This window comes from Nesoenas mayeri (assembly GCF_963082525.1).
Source record: "Nesoenas mayeri genome assembly, chromosome: 3".
Taxonomy (NCBI): Eukaryota; Metazoa; Chordata; class Aves; order Columbiformes; family Columbidae; genus Nesoenas; species Nesoenas mayeri.
In genome coordinates, this window is record NC_137544.1 from 37301851 (window position 1) to 37320829 (window position 18979).

The 18979-nt window shown below is 37.5% G+C and overlaps 1 protein-coding gene across 3 annotated transcripts in view; it reads right to left on the reverse strand.

Annotated features, from left to right (window-relative positions):
• Positions 1-474: 474 nt before the first annotated feature.
• SNX14 (sorting nexin 14) overlaps positions 475-18979 on the reverse strand; it is a 53821-nt gene continuing 35316 nt past the window's right edge. For all 3 annotated transcript variants that reach the window (XM_080341603.1, XM_080341602.1, XM_080341601.1), the window contains 12 exons: positions 17029-17230; positions 15981-16064; positions 15752-15852; positions 15344-15455; positions 13539-13579; positions 13266-13385; positions 5629-5752; positions 4962-5126; positions 3790-3885; positions 3040-3131; positions 2830-2886; positions 475-1376 (listed from right to left, as the gene is read on the reverse strand). In XM_080341603.1, the coding sequence (XP_080197729.1) occupies positions 1338-1376; positions 2830-2886; positions 3040-3131; positions 3790-3885; positions 4962-5126; positions 5629-5752; positions 13266-13385; positions 13539-13579; positions 15344-15455; positions 15752-15852; positions 15981-16064; positions 17029-17230 (1233 nt within the window). In that variant the 3' untranslated portion in view covers positions 475-1337. The remainder of the gene's footprint in view (positions 1377-2829; positions 2887-3039; positions 3132-3789; positions 3886-4961; positions 5127-5628; positions 5753-13265; positions 13386-13538; positions 13580-15343; positions 15456-15751; positions 15853-15980; positions 16065-17028; positions 17231-18979) is intronic.

Below are 18979 nucleotides of genomic sequence, written 5' to 3' on the forward strand. Positions count from 1 at the left end.
TCAGTATGCTTCAATTTCAAGACCTCCTTAGTTTCCACATAAATTCAAGGGCTGTACATGAAAAGATCTGGACTACATAGCTGTATTGGGTAAGTGGTGTTAACAGCAGGGAGGTAACAACTGACCTTGATCCACTACTATTTATAACATGGCATTGCTGATTTGCTAATACCAGACCCTAAAGTTATTCATTTACAGGATGGTCTTCCCAAAAATCAGCATAAAACCGGTATCAGAGAGCACACTTGTGGATCAAACTTTACCTGCACGCTGAAGAGTTGTGACAACTCCATTGGCATAGCCAGGGAGAAATAACAGTTTTACCTTCTTTTGACCAACAGAAGGAAAAGGTATGCAAAATACAGATATAATGCAAATTGTATTGACAGAAACCACAAATACTGCATTAGATTGGTTTGTTTTTAACAGGAGAAAATGGGTGTTGTCTGAAAAGAAAAAGTGAGGCATGCCAATTAAAATATCTCTGCCTTGTTCTGCGAGTAAAACTTGTTAAAAATCCATGCATGAAAGTCCTTTTCAAAGTCTCTTTTATGAAGGCTGGGTCAACAAATTAACAGGAATAGTATTCCACACACTTTTATACTAATTAATAAATTTTTACAAAATACTATGAACAGACTCACATCCTCTTTTCTAAGCCCGTAAAGAGGATGTCAGAAAAACCCCAACAAACCCAGATAAGAAACTGCAGAAAAATAAAGGCTAAAGTAAAAGTCAAAAACACTTTTCACACCCATTATTATTTTAAGTGTGCTTTAGGATCTGAAGGTCAGATATTAAATAAACTAAATTACACACATGATTTTCCATGCTCACAGAAAGCACAAAGGCCAAAGATATTTCTGAGATTATTTCTATATAGTAGATTCAACCATATGATTTTTTTTTCATTAGTAAGTTTTGTTAAGACAATTAAAAATAACTTTCTGGCAGCATTCTACAACTTATTCCATACAATTTTTCTACATATATTTTAAGGATGACAACTGTAATTGCTCTTTTAGCAAAGCATACACTGGCCGGTCTCCCAGATGTCTTATTTTATGTCATCCTGTAATTTCACACACAGAGATTTGGGGGAAATTAATTTGATGTTTACTGATACAGCTAAACAAGTTTTAAATAAAAACTACAGATATTATATTTACTTGTAAATTGTTTTAAATTTTATGTCTTTATTGCATAAAGAGATTTTTCGGAACTTAAATTTTATGTTATTTACAGGAAAATATACAACACAAGGTTAAAATGTCACATGCCCATTACAATAACGCACAGCAGGTTTTTCTGCTGGGTGTCCAGCAAGGTCCCTGTGTTCACATCCAACATGCCACAGAGCTGGCTTCCTTTGGACCCTGGCAAACAGTAATGGAGAGAAAAATTGACTTATTAAGTGTGAAAATTCATATTTACATATAAATGACTAATGATTAATGTGTATTGGAAAACATCCACTCAAAACCAGAGTGAAGAGAAAGGAAGGCTATGCCTTTCAGGGTTTTAATACTGTTTCTCAGAATAGGTATTTTCTTCTAAGTTCTTACCTCCCCCATTCCTAACTGCTAAATATAATTTTCTTATCACAGCAATTTTCTGCTCTGGAAATGGCATTGGCACGATATATTTTTTCAACTGGATTTCTTTCCTTCCTCTGCTAGGAATGCTGCTCCTCTCTCAGCTGTCCCTTCTCCTCGTATCCTGTCTGACAGACTTCCAAGGGACTGGCTGCACATATCAAAGGCAAAAACCATCTATTAGGTGTTTTTCAGCTCTTATCCTTAGACCTTGTTCACTTAGGCATCCTGCCATTAAACACAGAGTATCTGAAGTGGGCCAGTATATATCCGCATTGGAACGTGCAGCAGGATGTACCTTCAAGATATCAGATCTCAAGACTGGGAAGCAGATTGACATCCACACTAACAAAAACCTTCCCATTTCTCCCATTGCTGTTCTCCCTGCCGAAGGAGTGACGCTCCAAAAAAAAAAACCTTCCAGGATGCTCGGTTTTCCCTTTAAACACTGACCGACCTGAAGCATTTTTCTGTTCTTCGCTAAAACTACAAACTTGCTAAGCTAACCTCATTTCAGTGAAAATCATGGAAGGTGCCCTAGTTTGTTCTGACATCTGTCATTTGTTCCCATTTACCATGCAAAACAAATCACTGCTGGCACACCACAGTTCTGGGACACAGGGCTCATGCAACAGTCATCTGAATTATATGAAAGTGAGGGCGTGTTTTGTTCATTTGTTTATATCTACTTAACTATCTAATATCTCCTGCTTACCATGAACACCAAGCTGTAAACTTACTATGGAAAACTTTGTGAAGGTTCTATGTACGTAAGTACAACCATCAGATGCATCACAAACCTGATGATATGCATTTATACAGTTTTTTGTGTTGTGCCAACACTTTCTCCTTTATCTATCTCTATCAGCCTGAGCTCTGCATGCAGAATTCACCTCCTAAATCAGGAAATGCATAAAATAGAGTAGTGACAATCAATCAAAAAGAAAGGCACAGAAATCCTGACAGCTGCTTGCTCTGTCCAATTCTACTGCAAGGCAGCTCAGACTTGCTGTGTGCTAGACCGGTGGGCCTAAACTGTTTTAGAAAGAGCTAATTAACAAAAATGTAAATAATCCAGATTTTTATGATTTAAACAAACATATTAGTAAAACAAAGATTTCCCCCCCCAAATTTAAAATAAGCATTACAAGGGAACAACAGTAAAAATGCACCAATGACCAGACCACTAGCAGCCTGAAGAATTCTGCAGCTCTTGAATGGAGTTAGCACACACCTTGCTCAGCTCTGGAAAGAGTTCTTGAATCCCAATGTCCAGCAGAACATAAGTTAACTAAAAAAAAAGAAAGAGAATCAAGAATACTCCAAGGCAACACTACCGCTTTTTATTTTCAGTCTGAATTAGAGGTCACTCCTCTGCTACAGCCATACATTCACTTCAGGAAATTCTCTCCCAAAAGGAAGTTTTTCACGTGTTATAAGTTACCTGTTTGTTGAGCACTGGTTGCTGCATCCCGTCAAACAGAAGCCTGATGCCTTCGTATTTAGCTTCTTCCCCAATGCACTTGCCCATTAAATCTAGACCAGAGAACAACAACAAACACACAAGTCATTACAAAGCACTGCAAAACAGCTTTACGGTGCAGTTAGAGAACTCCAGTAATTTAAAGTTTAAATTAAAGAAACACTTCAAATTTTATCCATCTAAAGTGATAAATGGAAAAACAAACACTCCCTTGGTTCCTCCTACTTTCCTGCCTTTCCTTCAGGGCTGCGCACCTACGTGATTATTACACCTTTTATAATATCCATGTATTGTACTAATACACTGTTTAAAAAAACACAAGGTGAAATTTTTTTACTTGCTTTTTGAACAACCTAGCAAATGGGCCCCTCTTCCCTAGTTTATACAGAGTAAGGAGAGCTCTGATTTATCTTCTGTAACCCAGATTTCACCGGGATAAAATACAAAACATTGGAGCAGTCTAAAGATGAAAGAATTATGGTAGTAAGTACATTTGTAAACCTCTTTATTTCTATCACATCCTTATTAATCACTACACTCCAAGCTTAGTCAGCAACACTTAAGTGATGAAACTGAACTCCTGGGGGCGTTTTACACCTAGTAGTAGTACTCTAGCCAAATCTCAGCAGCATTAAGTATTACTTGATTTGGAAAACTAACGTTTCCTTGAACAATTAACCATACTCATTGGAGAGTCATGAAATATAGAACCTGGAATGTATCTCATCATTTCTTCAAAAGTCTGCTTTGCTCGCTTCTGTTTATCCTGGAGAGAGCGTGGTTCAGTATTCTCACAGAACACGGCGTCTGCAGCAAAGACACATTAGAAAAAAAGTCTTTAGGTAGCTATTCATCACTGACATATAAAACGTGTTTTGGATTATGGCTTCAAAGCTGAGCTTCTTTTCTGTATGATCTTGACTGGAAGAGAATTCGAGCCTTGCCATAAGAGATTTTTGCTTACATTAGCCGTATCGAATCCAGAATACCCCACACCTGTGGGGAGGACAATAATCCTTTGCCAATTTGTTTCTGTTCTTTTCAGATTTTTAAAGCATTATCTTCTAGGACTGTATCAATTCTACTTTTGGTTTGTTATGATCTCCTTACTTACAACTTCCTTATAGTTTCAAAACTATAAGCAGTATTTATACCTTGTGCTAAAACAGTAGCTGGAACTGCCAAAAATTTCAGATTTAGCTATGAATGATGAAACAAAAATTGCTGTTCATCAGAAATACTAGGCACTCAGTTTTGGTTTTAGGTTCTAAAAGACTTAATCCTTTCCTTTTTTGTCTTTCACAAGCTTTCTTTTTGGCTTGATAAGGACAGAGCTACCTTGACTCTGCAGAGCTTTGGCCAGATGTGTTGTTTAGATCAGACTGCAGTCGGATAATGCTTCTCTACAGTTATGAGGTGATTTTTAATTTTTTATTTTATAACCTCTCTGCCCTTCCCTCATTTGAAAGTCAAGAACACTCCAGCCCTCTCAAGAGCCCATTGTAGCAAAGGAAACAAACAAAAAAAAAACAACAATAAAGGACTGTGATGTAGCACACAAATGAAAGCAATTTAAAGATTGCATGAAATATTGGTGCTCTCATATACTAAACCACCTTCATTATCTTTTTCTTGTTCTTGGTACACCTCAGCTAATCACTATTTGCAATACTTTTTTTCTGTAATCATCACTGGCAGACAACATGGCTGACTCAGCATCTTTCTGCAATGACCTTTGGAATCTTTTTACAGGACCACTTGATTTTTAAAACTCCATTAGCTTTAGTCAAGCATTGCAAAGTTTAGTATTTGGAAACTTAACAGAAGGAATTCCAAATATCAAACTAAAGCAGTATTTTCACAAAGATGTAACTTTTACTAACCTCTCAGCAGTGTTATCAGAGAAACCAACCGGTGCTCCTCAAATAGCTGTTCTAATTTATAATGCAAGTAATAGTCTGTGTACAGTTCCAATGTATTTTTGAAGAGAATTCTTCCTCCCATCAAGAGATGATGCAGCCAGTCAGGAATGCGGAAAACTACCCTGCCTGCAAAGTTAGAGTTAACTCACATTTATCATGTTCTCCTAATAAAGATGATAAAGGAGTCACTTATTCAAAAGAAAGAAAATAAAGATAAGATTGCAAACAAGCAAATATTATTTTAGTTCTCTTAGTGCAATGCTGAAAACATGCTGTTCTTCAGACTGCTTATCAAATGCTTCCTTTAACTTATTTTATTAACTAGTTCCCAGAGTGCACAGGCAGTCTAGGCACATCTGAGAAAATGGAAGGGTCTTATTCCCATAAGCTCATACTCTGAGATGCAGAAAGAAAGAGATAAAACGGCTGAGCAATAATGAATGATAAATTATGATATTTTAGCACAGCAATAAAGTCTTTTTAAGAATGACGGTGTTCCTAAATTTTATATTGTCAAGCTTGCAAGTGCTGAATTATATATGATTACTACAAAGTAATTTTCTTTCTTACCAACGAACCAAAACTTCATATTTGGCATGAAGAATAATGATGAGAAATCACTTCTTACCAACATACATTAAGTAGTCATAGACTCCTTCTACGGTCATCATTTCCATGAAGTAGTTCTGATTTTGTCGTCTTTCTGTATTCTCAGATCGGTTTGCATTATTCTTGAATAAATCATTGAAAAGCTAAAAAATAGAAACATAAGACTGAAAATGCTGCATTCAAAGGCAAAAGGATAGCCAGGCATCAGGTTGGTTGGGGGTTTTACATTTTTTTTAAAATTAGAAGTAGCTTTTTTCCAGAGCTTCTGAAGAACTAATTGGTTGGGTTTTTTTAACCTCTTCACTTTTCAAAGCGGGAGGGAAATAAAGAGCATGTCACATGTTGCCAAGACACCTGACAACCAGAATACCTGAATTCAGAGCAAATCAGCAGGGCAATCAGGACATTAATTTGTGAACCCTTTTGCTCCTGATACCTGCATGTATCTAGACTTGCTCTAATGTCCTTTGATGCACCCCATTCTGTCAATGAGGGGCATAAAGGACATGGAGCTTGCCAGCCTTAAATCACAGGGGAACTTTATGACACTCAAGTGTTCCTAAAATTTCCCATTGGCTTCTATTTTGAAATGAATACAACGGTTTCTGGACAAAATATCCAACTTTTCTTACAAAGAGAAATCCCTTTTCCCCCTGCCAGCTTAAGTATTTATAGCAAAAACTTTATGAATCTTTGTAAGTTACCGAAGGCTGGGTTTTCTTTCCATTTATTCCATTTCTCATTTTATTCCTTTATCCTTCTGTTTTCCTAAGATCCCTCCATTTCCTTGCCTTTGGTTCTTCCCCAAAAATACATGATTATAATACTTGTAAAATCCCAAGAGGCTCTTCCCTGCATCCCATAAGGAGCCCCACACCACCTAGGCAGTATTTCCTTCCCCCTCCTCCAAGTCTGTGAGATCCAGCAGCTGGAAAGGATGAGTTCTCTGAATCCGGAGGCTCTCCACATCTGACAATACCTAGCAATCATCGCAAACAGTTTATTTTAACTTATCTTGCCCCCAAAACTGTTGATTTAAAGATAAAAAAGGAATTTACACAAAATACTCTGTAGCATGAAAAGAAAGTTCAAAAGTTTAAGCCCAGCTTCTAAAAGTATCTCAGAGCCAGAAGCAAACACAATGTAATTATAGTTTTGCCTAGTCTGAGATGATTGCTACTGACACAGATTCTTCTGTATCACTCCCAAATTCAAAATAGTTCCAAGGAATGGGAAGCAATTTGTTCACTTTCTGCAGAGCAATTCTCCCTGAAATAAAGCCGTAAAACATCCAAATCACAACAGGCTCTGAATCACACAGGTCTCTTAACACAATGCTCTGCACTCTTGGTAAAAATTACATGAGGAAGTCTGGTAAGACTCAGGTTTTGACTTGTTCAGTGCTGAACCGCTGGTGTTATCTTCACAAAGTCCACTCAAACTAAACAACACCAAGTTATTACATAAATTACAGGAAAAAGCAAATATGGTTAAGGCACTGGTGGGTGACTGGTATCCAGGAAAGTAACAAACCTAAAATGAACACAATTATGCATACCTACTGTATGAAAGCGTCCCTGGTATGTTGTTTAAAAACTCTGTATAAACTGAAGCCTGTATCGTCCTCAATACTGAAGCTAGAACACTGAGAAAATTCTTAGTTGGGTTATTGTAACTTAAACGAGAGCCTCATCTATTTTTCAGATATACCCCACAAGCTGACAGAGGCGACCCGTACGGAGCCAACTCTAAGCAGCCCATTGTGCAACACAGATAAAGGTTCAGAAGAGCAGGTACAGGCCAAACTAAATCATTAACAACAGTCCAGTAGGTGATCGATAAAACAATTAAACACAAAGGCCATCTTAGGACAAAGCTTTTTGACTTCCAGACGTTATTTCAACTTTCCCTTCAAACCAGAAGCAGCATCTTCTGAAGGTTGTACGTACTTCTGCACGTGAATAATCTGCTTTGCACCTTAAGGGTTCCTTGACCATTGTCAAGCTTTGAAAGTTTAGACTCTTGCACATGGCACTTCAGCAAGCAACAGCAGATCAACACATGCCAAAATTACCAAGCCAAGGAACAGTTTTTGTAAAGTATAAACTTTGCACTACTCCAGTGCAAGTGTGTATTCTACAGTCATCAGCAACACAGGCGTGAAGGACGCAGTCACCATAACAAAGTAGCATTGCACCTCTTCTTCGGTGTTTTGCACTTTACACCATTTTGGCTTAGAGGGAAGCCAAGAGAGAAACATACAATTGGATATCTAAAACAAAAGTTGGGATTATATTCACAATTCAGATAAGCACAGGATTTTGTTTTTAAATGTTTCTGTGCATGTTAGTATTTAAGACGTGATATAATGCTCACTGTTGTAATTAGACTGAAAAAAGACAAGCAAGACAAACTTTAATGCTATCAGTATTCGTATCTTTAAGATTAAACATCTTTAAGATTAATCGTAACTGTGATTATAACCATGAAATTCTGTTAAAAGGCTTTCATGAGGAAATACCATGGATCAGTACTAGTTTATAATGGAAGCCAAGCTCTTGAAGTAAGTGAAAGGTAAAAGGCCTGTATTAAGAAAAAGACCAAAGTAATCCCTTGTACAATTGGTTAGATATTGTACCTTGATGGGAAAAACTAGCAAAACAAGCATGAATGCTTTCATAAAGTGTCTAAGAGAAAAAAGAAACTTACCGTCTAATGAGCGCATATGCAAATATACACCCATACATTCCAGCATAGGTGTGAAGGTTATAAAAGCAATACCACGATTACAAACAAAATCCACAGCCAAGGGCATGAACCTCTACTGTTTTTCCTGCTCATTTGCCAAGTACAGATAACTATACCAAAACGGTAAGAAGAAAGAATGTATGTAGTATCTGAACCACATCAGTTAGTGTAGTGAAAAACAACTGTGCCTTCCTCCAAGTAACTATGCATAAACATACATTACACTGTTGGTGTTCCAAAAGCAGTTTTTATTGCTGTTGGCAGGTCATCACAAGTCAGCAGAACAATGTCTTTGTAGGCGTGTTTTGCAAAACCTGCAGTAGCTGAGAAGTCCTGACTTATTCTATCAAGTCTGACAAAAGTATGCCCAGAAGACGATCAAGCTGCTTGCGGACCTTCACAACAGAAACATAAGTGGGAAAACCAGAAATCCTGTTGGTAACCCTAGGAGGAGGGAGAAGGGTTTTTTGTTCACTTGCCTGTTTTAACCAGGGAAGTTGGTAACTCTTTCAACCTAGAGGATCTGATACAGGATAAAATCCAATTGCCACTGCCTGAACTAAGGCTGATCATCCATGTTCATTATGCATTTTTAACTAGAAGTCTTTCCACTGATATTTAAAACAGACAAATGTACACAAACACCAGGAATATTCAAAAGGAAGCAGCATGCAGAAAATCTTTCATAGTAGTAGGCACATTACTGATTGAACTCAAGCTTTCACCTGCCCTGGCAGACATTCAGGCATTTCTTATTCAATCTGTTGATGAAGAGGAAGCCTGGGAGTACCCTGTTCATGGCAGCAGAAGCACCTGGGGAATGTCTATTGTACTCTCAGCAGATTCCAACATGTTGATACTAGAATAAAGAGATGTGTGCCAGACAAGGTGTATGGGAACAATGTGGCAATACAAGAACTGGTTGGAAATCAACTCTAGTATTTACCAAAAAATACTTTCTCGCTATGAGAGAACATGCTCTTCTCACAAATGAGCACTCACGAAGTGCCAACCTTCTCTCTCTTCGGCTGCCTGCCAGATCTCCTCATCAACTCCACACAGGTAGCGCACACCATCCTGGTACAGAATCACAGAATGGCTGGGGTTGGAAGGGACCTCTGGAGATAATTTAGTCCAACCCACGGGCAAAAGCAGGTTCACCCAGAGCAGATCGCACAGGAATGTGTCCAGGCAGGCTGTGAATGTCTTCAGAGAAGGAGACTCCACAACCTCTCTGGCCAGCCTGTTCCAGTGCTCTGGTACCCTCAGAGTAAGAAAGTTTCTACTCATGCTTAGATGGAGCCTCCTGTGCTTCAGCCTGTGCCTGCTGCCCCTCATCCTATCACTGGGCATCACTGAAAGGAGCCTGGTCCCATCCTCTTGACAACCACCCTTCAGGTATTTGTAAGCACTGATGAGATTCCCTCTCAGCCTTCTCTTCTCCAGGCTTAACAGACCCAGCTCTCTCAGTCTCTCCTCCCAAGAAAGATGGTCTAGGCCCCTAAATGTACAGACATTTAGCATTCATCTCCATCACCAACTCCTATGGTGTATGGGTGCTGCACAGTGCTTACAGCCCCACAAAGGTGTCATCTGGCACAACAGAAGTCAAATTGCAGAACCAAAAAACCTGAAGTCTATGCCAGATGTACCTGGGGAGGTAGAGAAGGGTGTTACTTCAGTCTACCTTTGGTTTGGCCTTTGGACTGAACACCCTTGGTGCCTGCATTCTACTTTTACAGCTTAGTTCCGTCTGAAATAAATTAATGAGTTCTAGCTCATTATTCATACAGCTCCCCAGTATGAGAGAAAACGCGATAAGTAGAGATAATCAGGAGATTTGCTTACAAAAAGCATCACTGATCTGAACTAAAACGGTCTGGCAGATGAAACCACCGTGGTCTACAAATCAAATCCAAGTGACGAGATGTAAATGGTGCAGTGTCCTCCAGGCACCTGGCAGAAAGCTCTTCCCAACCACAGGCTGACTTGAGAAAGAGAAAACTGTCTTCCAAAGAAGGCACAAGCACCCCAACAAATCAGCAAGAGGGATGAATTTCACAATGTGCAGGGGAAGACTAGCAGAGACTATAATAGATATTAGATCTCTAATAATTACAGTTATCATGTAAGTGTGCATGCTCTGGCTAAACTGATAGGTGGGAAATCAGTGAGAAAGCAATAAGCATATGAATTCCTTATGCATACCTGCCTCTGCCGGTCAGAACTGGTAGTATAATTTGAGCACAAACAGATACTGATCATCTGATCACAGAACTGTCTTGCAGCATCCCCGAAGGCAAAAGGTCTTGAGTCCCCACCATTACATGATAATCATAGCTCTGCCAGAGACAGACTGAAGACTGAAACTTTCCATTCATTTATAGCAAATGGCATCCCAAAACAAAACAGATTTCCTTTGCAGGGTGGGGGGAGGAATCTAAAAGGAAGTATTTAAAAGATGTGTAGATGTGCTGCTCAGGGAGGTGGTTTAGAGGTGGACTTAGCACTGCTGGGTTAACGGTTGGACTCAATCTTAAAGGTTAAAGCTTAGGCCAGCCTAAATGATTCTATTTTATATGTAAAACCAATTACTTACTCATAAAACAGCCAACTAGAATAAAGTTGCTTAAAAAAAGTTAACTCAGTCTCACAACAGATAGCAAGGATTGGAAAGCTGGGGTTCGCCTCATTTTTTTTGTTGTCTACAAAGAAAGTCGTATCTCATGACAAAAACACCTCTGACAGGGTAAACAACAGCTTTGATTCGGACTCTTACAAACTTGTGTCTCCACTGGAGCACATACAGTCAGTCAGCACTGAGAGGGAGGTTTCCCCCACAATACTATTTTTGAATATGACATTAGCAAACAGAAGGCAATGAAGATCTACATTTTGTTTAAGGAAACTTCAGTGTTCCAGAATGAAATCCAATGTGTAGCCAAGCTCTTTGCTTTCCTGGGATCACCATAGTTGAAAAGAATTGGGAATACCTCATTTCAGAGCCTGACTTTCTGTTCTTTATTAAAGTACAGTATTTTATTAAAGTATGTTAAATGAATTAAAACTACTAACTTCAGTAGTTCTTGACAGACCACAGTAAAAAATTAACTGATTGTTCATAATATGTTGTAGTATGCTGCTAGCTGTTTTACAAAAAACATCTGAAGTATTTATTTATGCATGTACTGTTTCCAGCACAAGTAAAAAACTCTACATCTGATTTTTAAAACTGCTGATACATATATACTCCTCTGAATAGACAGCAATAGCAAAAGATCTTAACTTTGGAAATAGTGTCCAAGGTAAGAAAGGACTTGAAATTTTGTGCATGTGCACATGTAAGCTAACACTACAATATTTGCTGTAATAATTTGGGCTTCAGGTTAAGAAGATGAAATCTAAATAAATTACTAGATTTAACTGCAATTATACCTCATTAGTATAAAAGTTCTGTATCTGCAACTTCTTTAAGTGCTATAAAAATGTCCATAGTGAAGAAATCAAAAGGTCCATTTTTTTCAACAGCCCATCACCAATAAGAACCATAAACGGATCCTGGGCTTCCAGCTCTTACAAGAATAGAACGAGCACAGACAGAGTTTTTATCAATACTCTTCCAGCCTCCAACTGTTTTAAACTAAAAAAAAAAAAACAAACTCAAGAGCTGGATGCAGTTTCTCTACAGTTATTTACCCTGAATACATTTCCTTTTTGTGAATTTGTCATCTCACCTTATATGTTGTGAACACTAGAAGTTTAAACAACTATTTTGGCAAGGAATTCAATAAACCTACTAACAATTGCAAGAGCTACCACTTTTTGTTTTGAACCTGTCTTCTACCACCTTCATTTAATGCCTCTTAAGTTTTTGCACTAGAAGAGAGAGGAAAAAAAACAACAACCAACCACCTTTATCCCTTGTCTGCTCATGTTAAGCATTATTCTTTAGACTACCATATGTCTCCAATTCATCACTTTTCAAAATGAAGCATCCAGGCTTACATATTCCAGTTTCAACTCTTCTTCCCAATGCAACTGAGACAGCAGCAAAACCTATAGTACCTAGTTTTCTTTTAGAACCTCTTACATGGCAAAGTGTATGCACATTAAATATTTCTGTCCCAAATCACAACTCTGTAACACTGAGCTTGGATCTCTGAAATCCTAATGTGGAAACAATATTCCACTGTAGATTCCACAAATACATCAATACTCTAAAGCAGTCTAACACAGAAATATAAAGACCAGTGCCTTTTTAAAGACCCTGAAACTAATGGAAGTCTCAGTAAGTTTTACCAGGCTCTAGCCACAAATATGTGAAGGTTAAGAAAGGAACTTTCTTATCCTATAAGTCAAGTAAAAGGTTAAAATTGGAAATGCTGGGCTTTAACTGTGGCAATGTTTGAGAGAGAAACTATACTTAAATATGTCAGACATCAGTGAACTGTAAACCAACATTTTAATGGCAGATAAAAAGGGCTCAGCACCTTGACAATTTTGACTTGTAGCACTTTGACAAGCCACACTTTCATCAAACACTCAAGCTCTTGACTTTGAAAAGGCAGCTCCCTTATGGCATTCAAACTTTCCCCATTTTGCACCTTTGCTTTCCCTCTTCTTCTCTCTGTCCTTCCCAAACTCTCTACCTTGTATCTACTCTAAATCCAGTAAGAATTAAAAAAAAAAAGCCACAACGGAAACAAACCACAAGCCTCAAAACTCATTCAGATATTTATAAGACAGAAGATGACAAAGATCTCTGCACTACTGTTCTCTCATGTGAAAGAACAACACAAAACAGGTAAGCTGTTATATTTAGGTTTTTTCTATTTATTCTTTGCATTTTCAGAGTATGGTAATTTTCACCACTCCTGTGAAGTGAGGAAGGAAGATGACTTACTGTACCTTCTTGTTGTTTTCAGAAGTCGGACTTAAAATGGTAAGTTCAGGCCTACTTGGTTTAGGCTTGGGAGATTCACAGGAGTTGATAAAATTCATGATGAATGGTTCCAAGTGCTGACCTTTCTGAAATAAGACATGAGTGACCTGTCACTTGCATAGTTACAGAAAGAAAAACAAAATACTGAGTTTCCAAACAACTTTTTTACTAGCCTATAAGTTAGTAAGCACATAAAATTAGTTATCGAAGTTAAAATATTGGCAACCTGGAAAACTTACCTCTTTCATTAGCTTTCCTGGAACAGATTTTATAATTTTACCTATAATTAGAAACAAACAAACACATTCTGTTATCACTGCCAGATCTTAAAGACATTTTGTTCTGCTACTTTTTATGTACTCATTGTCTAGTACACGAAAAAAATGCTAAAAATATTAAAAATAAACAGGTGACTACTTGAATATTTGGGAAAAAAGCGGCAAAGCACTCTAGATCTGCTTTTGTAATTTTTCTAGAGGTTCAAACTTAAATAGCTATAGCACCATAAAAGCAGTACTATATGACACCACTATAGGCACAATTTTCCGTATTTAAGTTCTTCATCCTTCACAAACATTTATCACAAAAGAAGTCACAAAAACTGAGATTCTCCTCTTTCCTGAAAAGAACAGCTGATCTGAAGAGATTCTGGAAAGATCCAGCCTTGAAAATACTGGTGAGTAAATTTTACAAATTGGAGAGGGTACAGCTGTGACCTTAAAAACCAGCTCTTCTGCCCTGTTAAGGCTATCAGAATACAGCGTAGTAACTTTGAATGTGGAAAAATTAAAGGCTCTAAGATTAGTTTTATTTTAAGCACTACATTTACAGTAATATCGTTCTTATCTACATGTCATCAAATTTTGAACTTGCATCAAAAACTATGTACAATGGCCAAATGATAACGAAAAGATCACTCGTTCTCATAAAAGGCCTACTGAAATGCCAAGACTTGTTAAAATGATGTTTATGGAAGTGAAGCATAGTCTCAGACATGAGATGCATTTCAGCTTTTTTTAACAATGTACAGTTGGATCCAGACAGGAAGTCTGAAACAAAACAAAGCCCTTTAACTGGAGGATGACCACCACATTCCTGTGCAACCTGTTCTGGGTGAACCTGCTTTAGCAGGTGGGTTGGACTAGATGACCTCCAGAGGTCACTTCCAACCCCAACCATTCTGTGATTCTGTGAAATCTCATTCAACAACTTATGAAGCACACTAAGGGAATGGCCACCTCAGCAGGCTCACACCATGACCAGGAGAAGCAGAAATGCAGCAGCACTGTTCTGACACAGCTCTCCTGGACCATGCACATGCCAGAACGACCAGCGCTACAATATAGGCAAATAGAATGGCCAGAGCTTGATCTTACCAGCTCAGGCCCACCCTCCTGAGACAGCTACACTGCAGCTGAGCTGTGAAGTCACACTCCAGTCTACTTTGTGGATTTATTATCAACTGTTTACAACAGACATCAAGAATCTCCCAACTTTTTCATTTCCATTTGGCCCGCCTATGTCACACACATCAGTGCCTCAAATTCTATTAAGCAGTTCATGTTAAAAGAGATCTTAACACTACCTAAAACTAGAAGCATTAAATATTGCAGTTTTCAGACTAAAATATACAGATTTTAATCAACCACCACCCAAATGTAGTTTGTATTAATAAATAATTTATAAAAATCACACCTGTAAACAACTAACTTGCTCAGATTTGACTCGTAACAATACTGCAAGTCTTCTTAAACTACAAAAATTGTCAGAGAAATCTTATCACCTTATTTACTGACACAAAAATTCGAAAGCAACCACTTAAACACTTTTTTCTGTAATCTCAAAATGTCATTTTTCTTCAAGGAAAAAGTATCAGCATATCTTGATTGCTGAGCTATAATTTTAAGGGCTGTGAAGGAGCACAATTTTTATTTCCCACATCCATATCCTTACACAAGAGTAATCTATTCATTACTACCATTACTCAATCACAGTATCTACAGTATTATTATTTATCAGCATAAACAACTAGTATATTACATACCAAGATTCACATCAGGCAGCATTTTATCAAGAAACTGAGTCTCTCCTCCATTAGGGGACAGAAAGTCAGCTAAAAGCTGGCTGTTACTTAGTTCTGGATGCTGCAGAAGTTTCTTTGAGACAGAAGGAAAGAAAGAAATATAAATACTTTAAAACTAATCTTTAAAAATCAGTTTCTCTATAGCAAAAAGAGATATTCAAAGAGTATTATATTACCATAGGTATTGTCATTTGAAAAAGAATTCTGTTTTCAGTCACATGGAATTTTAACAAGTTTTATTTGCCCACTTGAATCCTTTCTATAACCCATGTTACTTGGAAACAACAACAAAAACAGAGCAGATATTCTTTTATTATTTTTATATTATTAGTTTTAGAATACTTTTGGCTCCAAACGTTTGTTTCATACCTGCAGATATTCCTGAAATTCCTCTCTCTTGGATTTTAAGAACTCATAGTTCTTAGGGCCAATGATTCTCTTTGAGGGAAGCTGAGCATCAGGAAACGTACCTAATAAAGACATAAAGTAGATTAAATTATTCTTGTAATGCTTTAAACATTTTTTCCCCTATTTTAAATTTCAGCTCAGTACTAAATAATAAGTGGGAAAGTGGCTTTCCATATGATAGAGAACATACCATGAAATTCCGTTAGCTTTGACTCAAGCACATAAAATTCAAGATATCTCCTGTAGACAGACCAGTGTTCAGGTTCATGTCCAACTAGGGGGAAAAAAAAAACAAAACAAACCACCATTAAAAATAAACCAGGTTGTATACTACTTGAGAGATGAATTAAGCAATGGCAAACATATGCTGGATTATTATAGGAAGAACCTCAATTATATTAGTCCCCCATATTGCCTTAACATAAAATCCCAGTCAGGTAATTTGAGTGTTAAATTAAAATGCATACGTGGTAAACAGACATAGTACTAGCAAGAAAATTATAATCTCATTTAGGGAATCCCTAAATTCTAAACTATGAAGTGCTGCATAACTTCAAAATTTATTAGGGCTGACTACGTTATTTTCAAACTTTTAACCAATGATTTACAGAAATGTTACTTGTTGAATACAGTCCTCTCCTCCATCAGCTTGAATCCTGATGATTCTTTCTCCCAGAAGATATCACTCAATAACTCAGACACTTCCTGCATACTGTGGAAGTATTACTTTGACTAACACAAATCCATACAGCCTCCTGGTGATGCTATTTTTTCCACCCAATATGGATGTATTGCTATCCAAATACTAATGAACTATCTGCAAGTCAGGATGGTTTCTAGTAAGCAAAGCATTTTAGTTTGCTAGGAACGATATTTTAAAGCTATATAAAAAGTTATTTATTGTACATTATTCCAAAGTTCAGAGTGTATCAAAGAAAATATGCCAGATGTTTATTAATATGAATCACGTGATCAATATTTTTGGAAAAAGAAAATCTCAACATTTGCATTAAATCTATATAGAAATGACTCGTGCCGAGAAATCGATTCTCAACTTGCCAATACTAAATGTGATCATTTAGTTCTCAAACGCATTTCTTTAGAATTTTCAAGTAATTATGTCAAAATCAGAAAAACATGCATGCCAAACACATTGCAACTGCCATCAGAATACAGCACACTAAAATATTTTTAGTTAATTTTAAAATTACATTTTATTTATCCACAACATTGCATACCTGCCCTTCTATCATTTCTCTCTACATCAATGCAGAACACAGGAATTCTCTCCTTTCTGTCTTTTCTTTCCAAGGAGGGATCGTCAAAAAAATCTACATAGGGGATGCTAATTTTCCATGCAGAAAGGTTGCGGGGTGTATTTGGGGTACTAACAGCTTCCTCAGGAGAATCATCTTCCATCACCATAACGCCTTCTTCGATCTGTAAAGATTCAGACTTCAAGATCTACAGTTCTATTTTAATTAGTTCAGTCTAAGAACTTACATATGATAAAAGAACAAAAAAAGCCATTTCATTAATGGAGTTTTCATGTAGATTAATTTCCACTGCAAATTAAGTTAGCAACTTTTAGTGAGATCTGAAAGCTTTTATAGCACTATGAAGTTCCATATCTGATACTTCAGGAAAGAGGGGAAAAAAAGAAAATTAAAGAAGTCTGATAAGAGAAGTACTAGAGGAGACAGCTGGAAGAATGCCTTAGATACAGACTGAATGGTACCACAACCAGCTTAGGTCCAATGTAGGTTTAGCTGCACTGCATTTTCCAGCACACTAAACCCAAACTGAAGACCTGAGTTTACTAGGTCAGGACCAGAAGTTATCTAAACACAGCAACAGACAGCAGCCAGCAGTGCAACCAAGCTGGCAGGTCTCCCACCCCCATACACAAGTGCAGCAGAGATTATTGTAGAGACAAGAATCTCACTTGCTCTGTGAGGTGCAACACAGCCACAACTGGGACTAAATCATTCCCACAGCCCAGAGCTCATTTTAAGCAAAGCCACTATAAGCATTACTGTATTAACCATCAGGCCCAGTTTCAGCATCTCACTCACTGCTGCTTTAATATGCAGAACATCTTTTGCTATATTTAAAATTTAGTTGACAAAGACTGAGTGTGGTTTCATGGAATTATTATAATCACGTTAGCAGCTTACGAAGCTGCTGCCCAGAGCCACAGAAAGCTGCTAACACATATTTCCATCCCTACATGATTTCCTCAGACTAAACAGATCTTTCATACAGGCCTTCAGTGCAATCAACAAGACTTTGTTGATTGCAAAAAACAACAACAAGCAAACAAAAAAACCCCAAACCAAACCAAACCACACCAAGCTAAAAGCAGTTTGTTTTCTCTCACAATGCACACAACACCACTTGCTTTGACCTGGTTAGTGTTGAATTCTGTATATTCAGTATTCACTCATGAAGTGAAGTCATGGCTCTGTCCAGCTCTTGGACACACAGTAACCTTACACCAGTTCAGTGTTTCCTCATTCTGTCTTCCCATCCACACTTACCAAATGAAGGGACTTGGGTACTTCCCAAACTTCATGTAAGGTGGTTTTAGTAAAAAAAAAAAGGTATTATCCTCCCCTTTATTTAATGAAGGGATTTAACACAATGCTGGACATAAAAGTTTCCATTCTTTCCTAAGCTAAAACTATTCTGTCCATTTAAAACCCATCCTTGGTAAGGATTAGATGCTATATTGGCTGTCTCTTTCACTGAATTCAGCACCTTCTCACAAGTAACTTCTTGTGCTCTGACACAAAAACATGTTCTTTCTCTGATTCCACTTTTTCAACTATACTTCTACTAATTCCTCTACTATAGGGGAATTATAATTACGTGCCATTTGCCTAGCAGAATCTACAACAGTAATGCTGCAAAATTAACCTATTTTCATTAGAATCTCACCTCAAAAAGAAAGAAATTACAACAAGAACTTCATTGTCCAAGAAATTACTTGCAACAGTTCTGCCCCCTTAAAGGTACGAATAATATGTTGCCTGTACAGAAAATTGCCTTTTTTTTTCCTCCTCTTGAAGGGAAAAAACAAACAAAGAAACCTATCTAGAGTTCTAAGTTGCTGAGTCCTTCCCACCCTCTTCTGGAAGCAATTCTGAACAAAATGAAAAATATAAACTCATATTTATACCTTTCAGC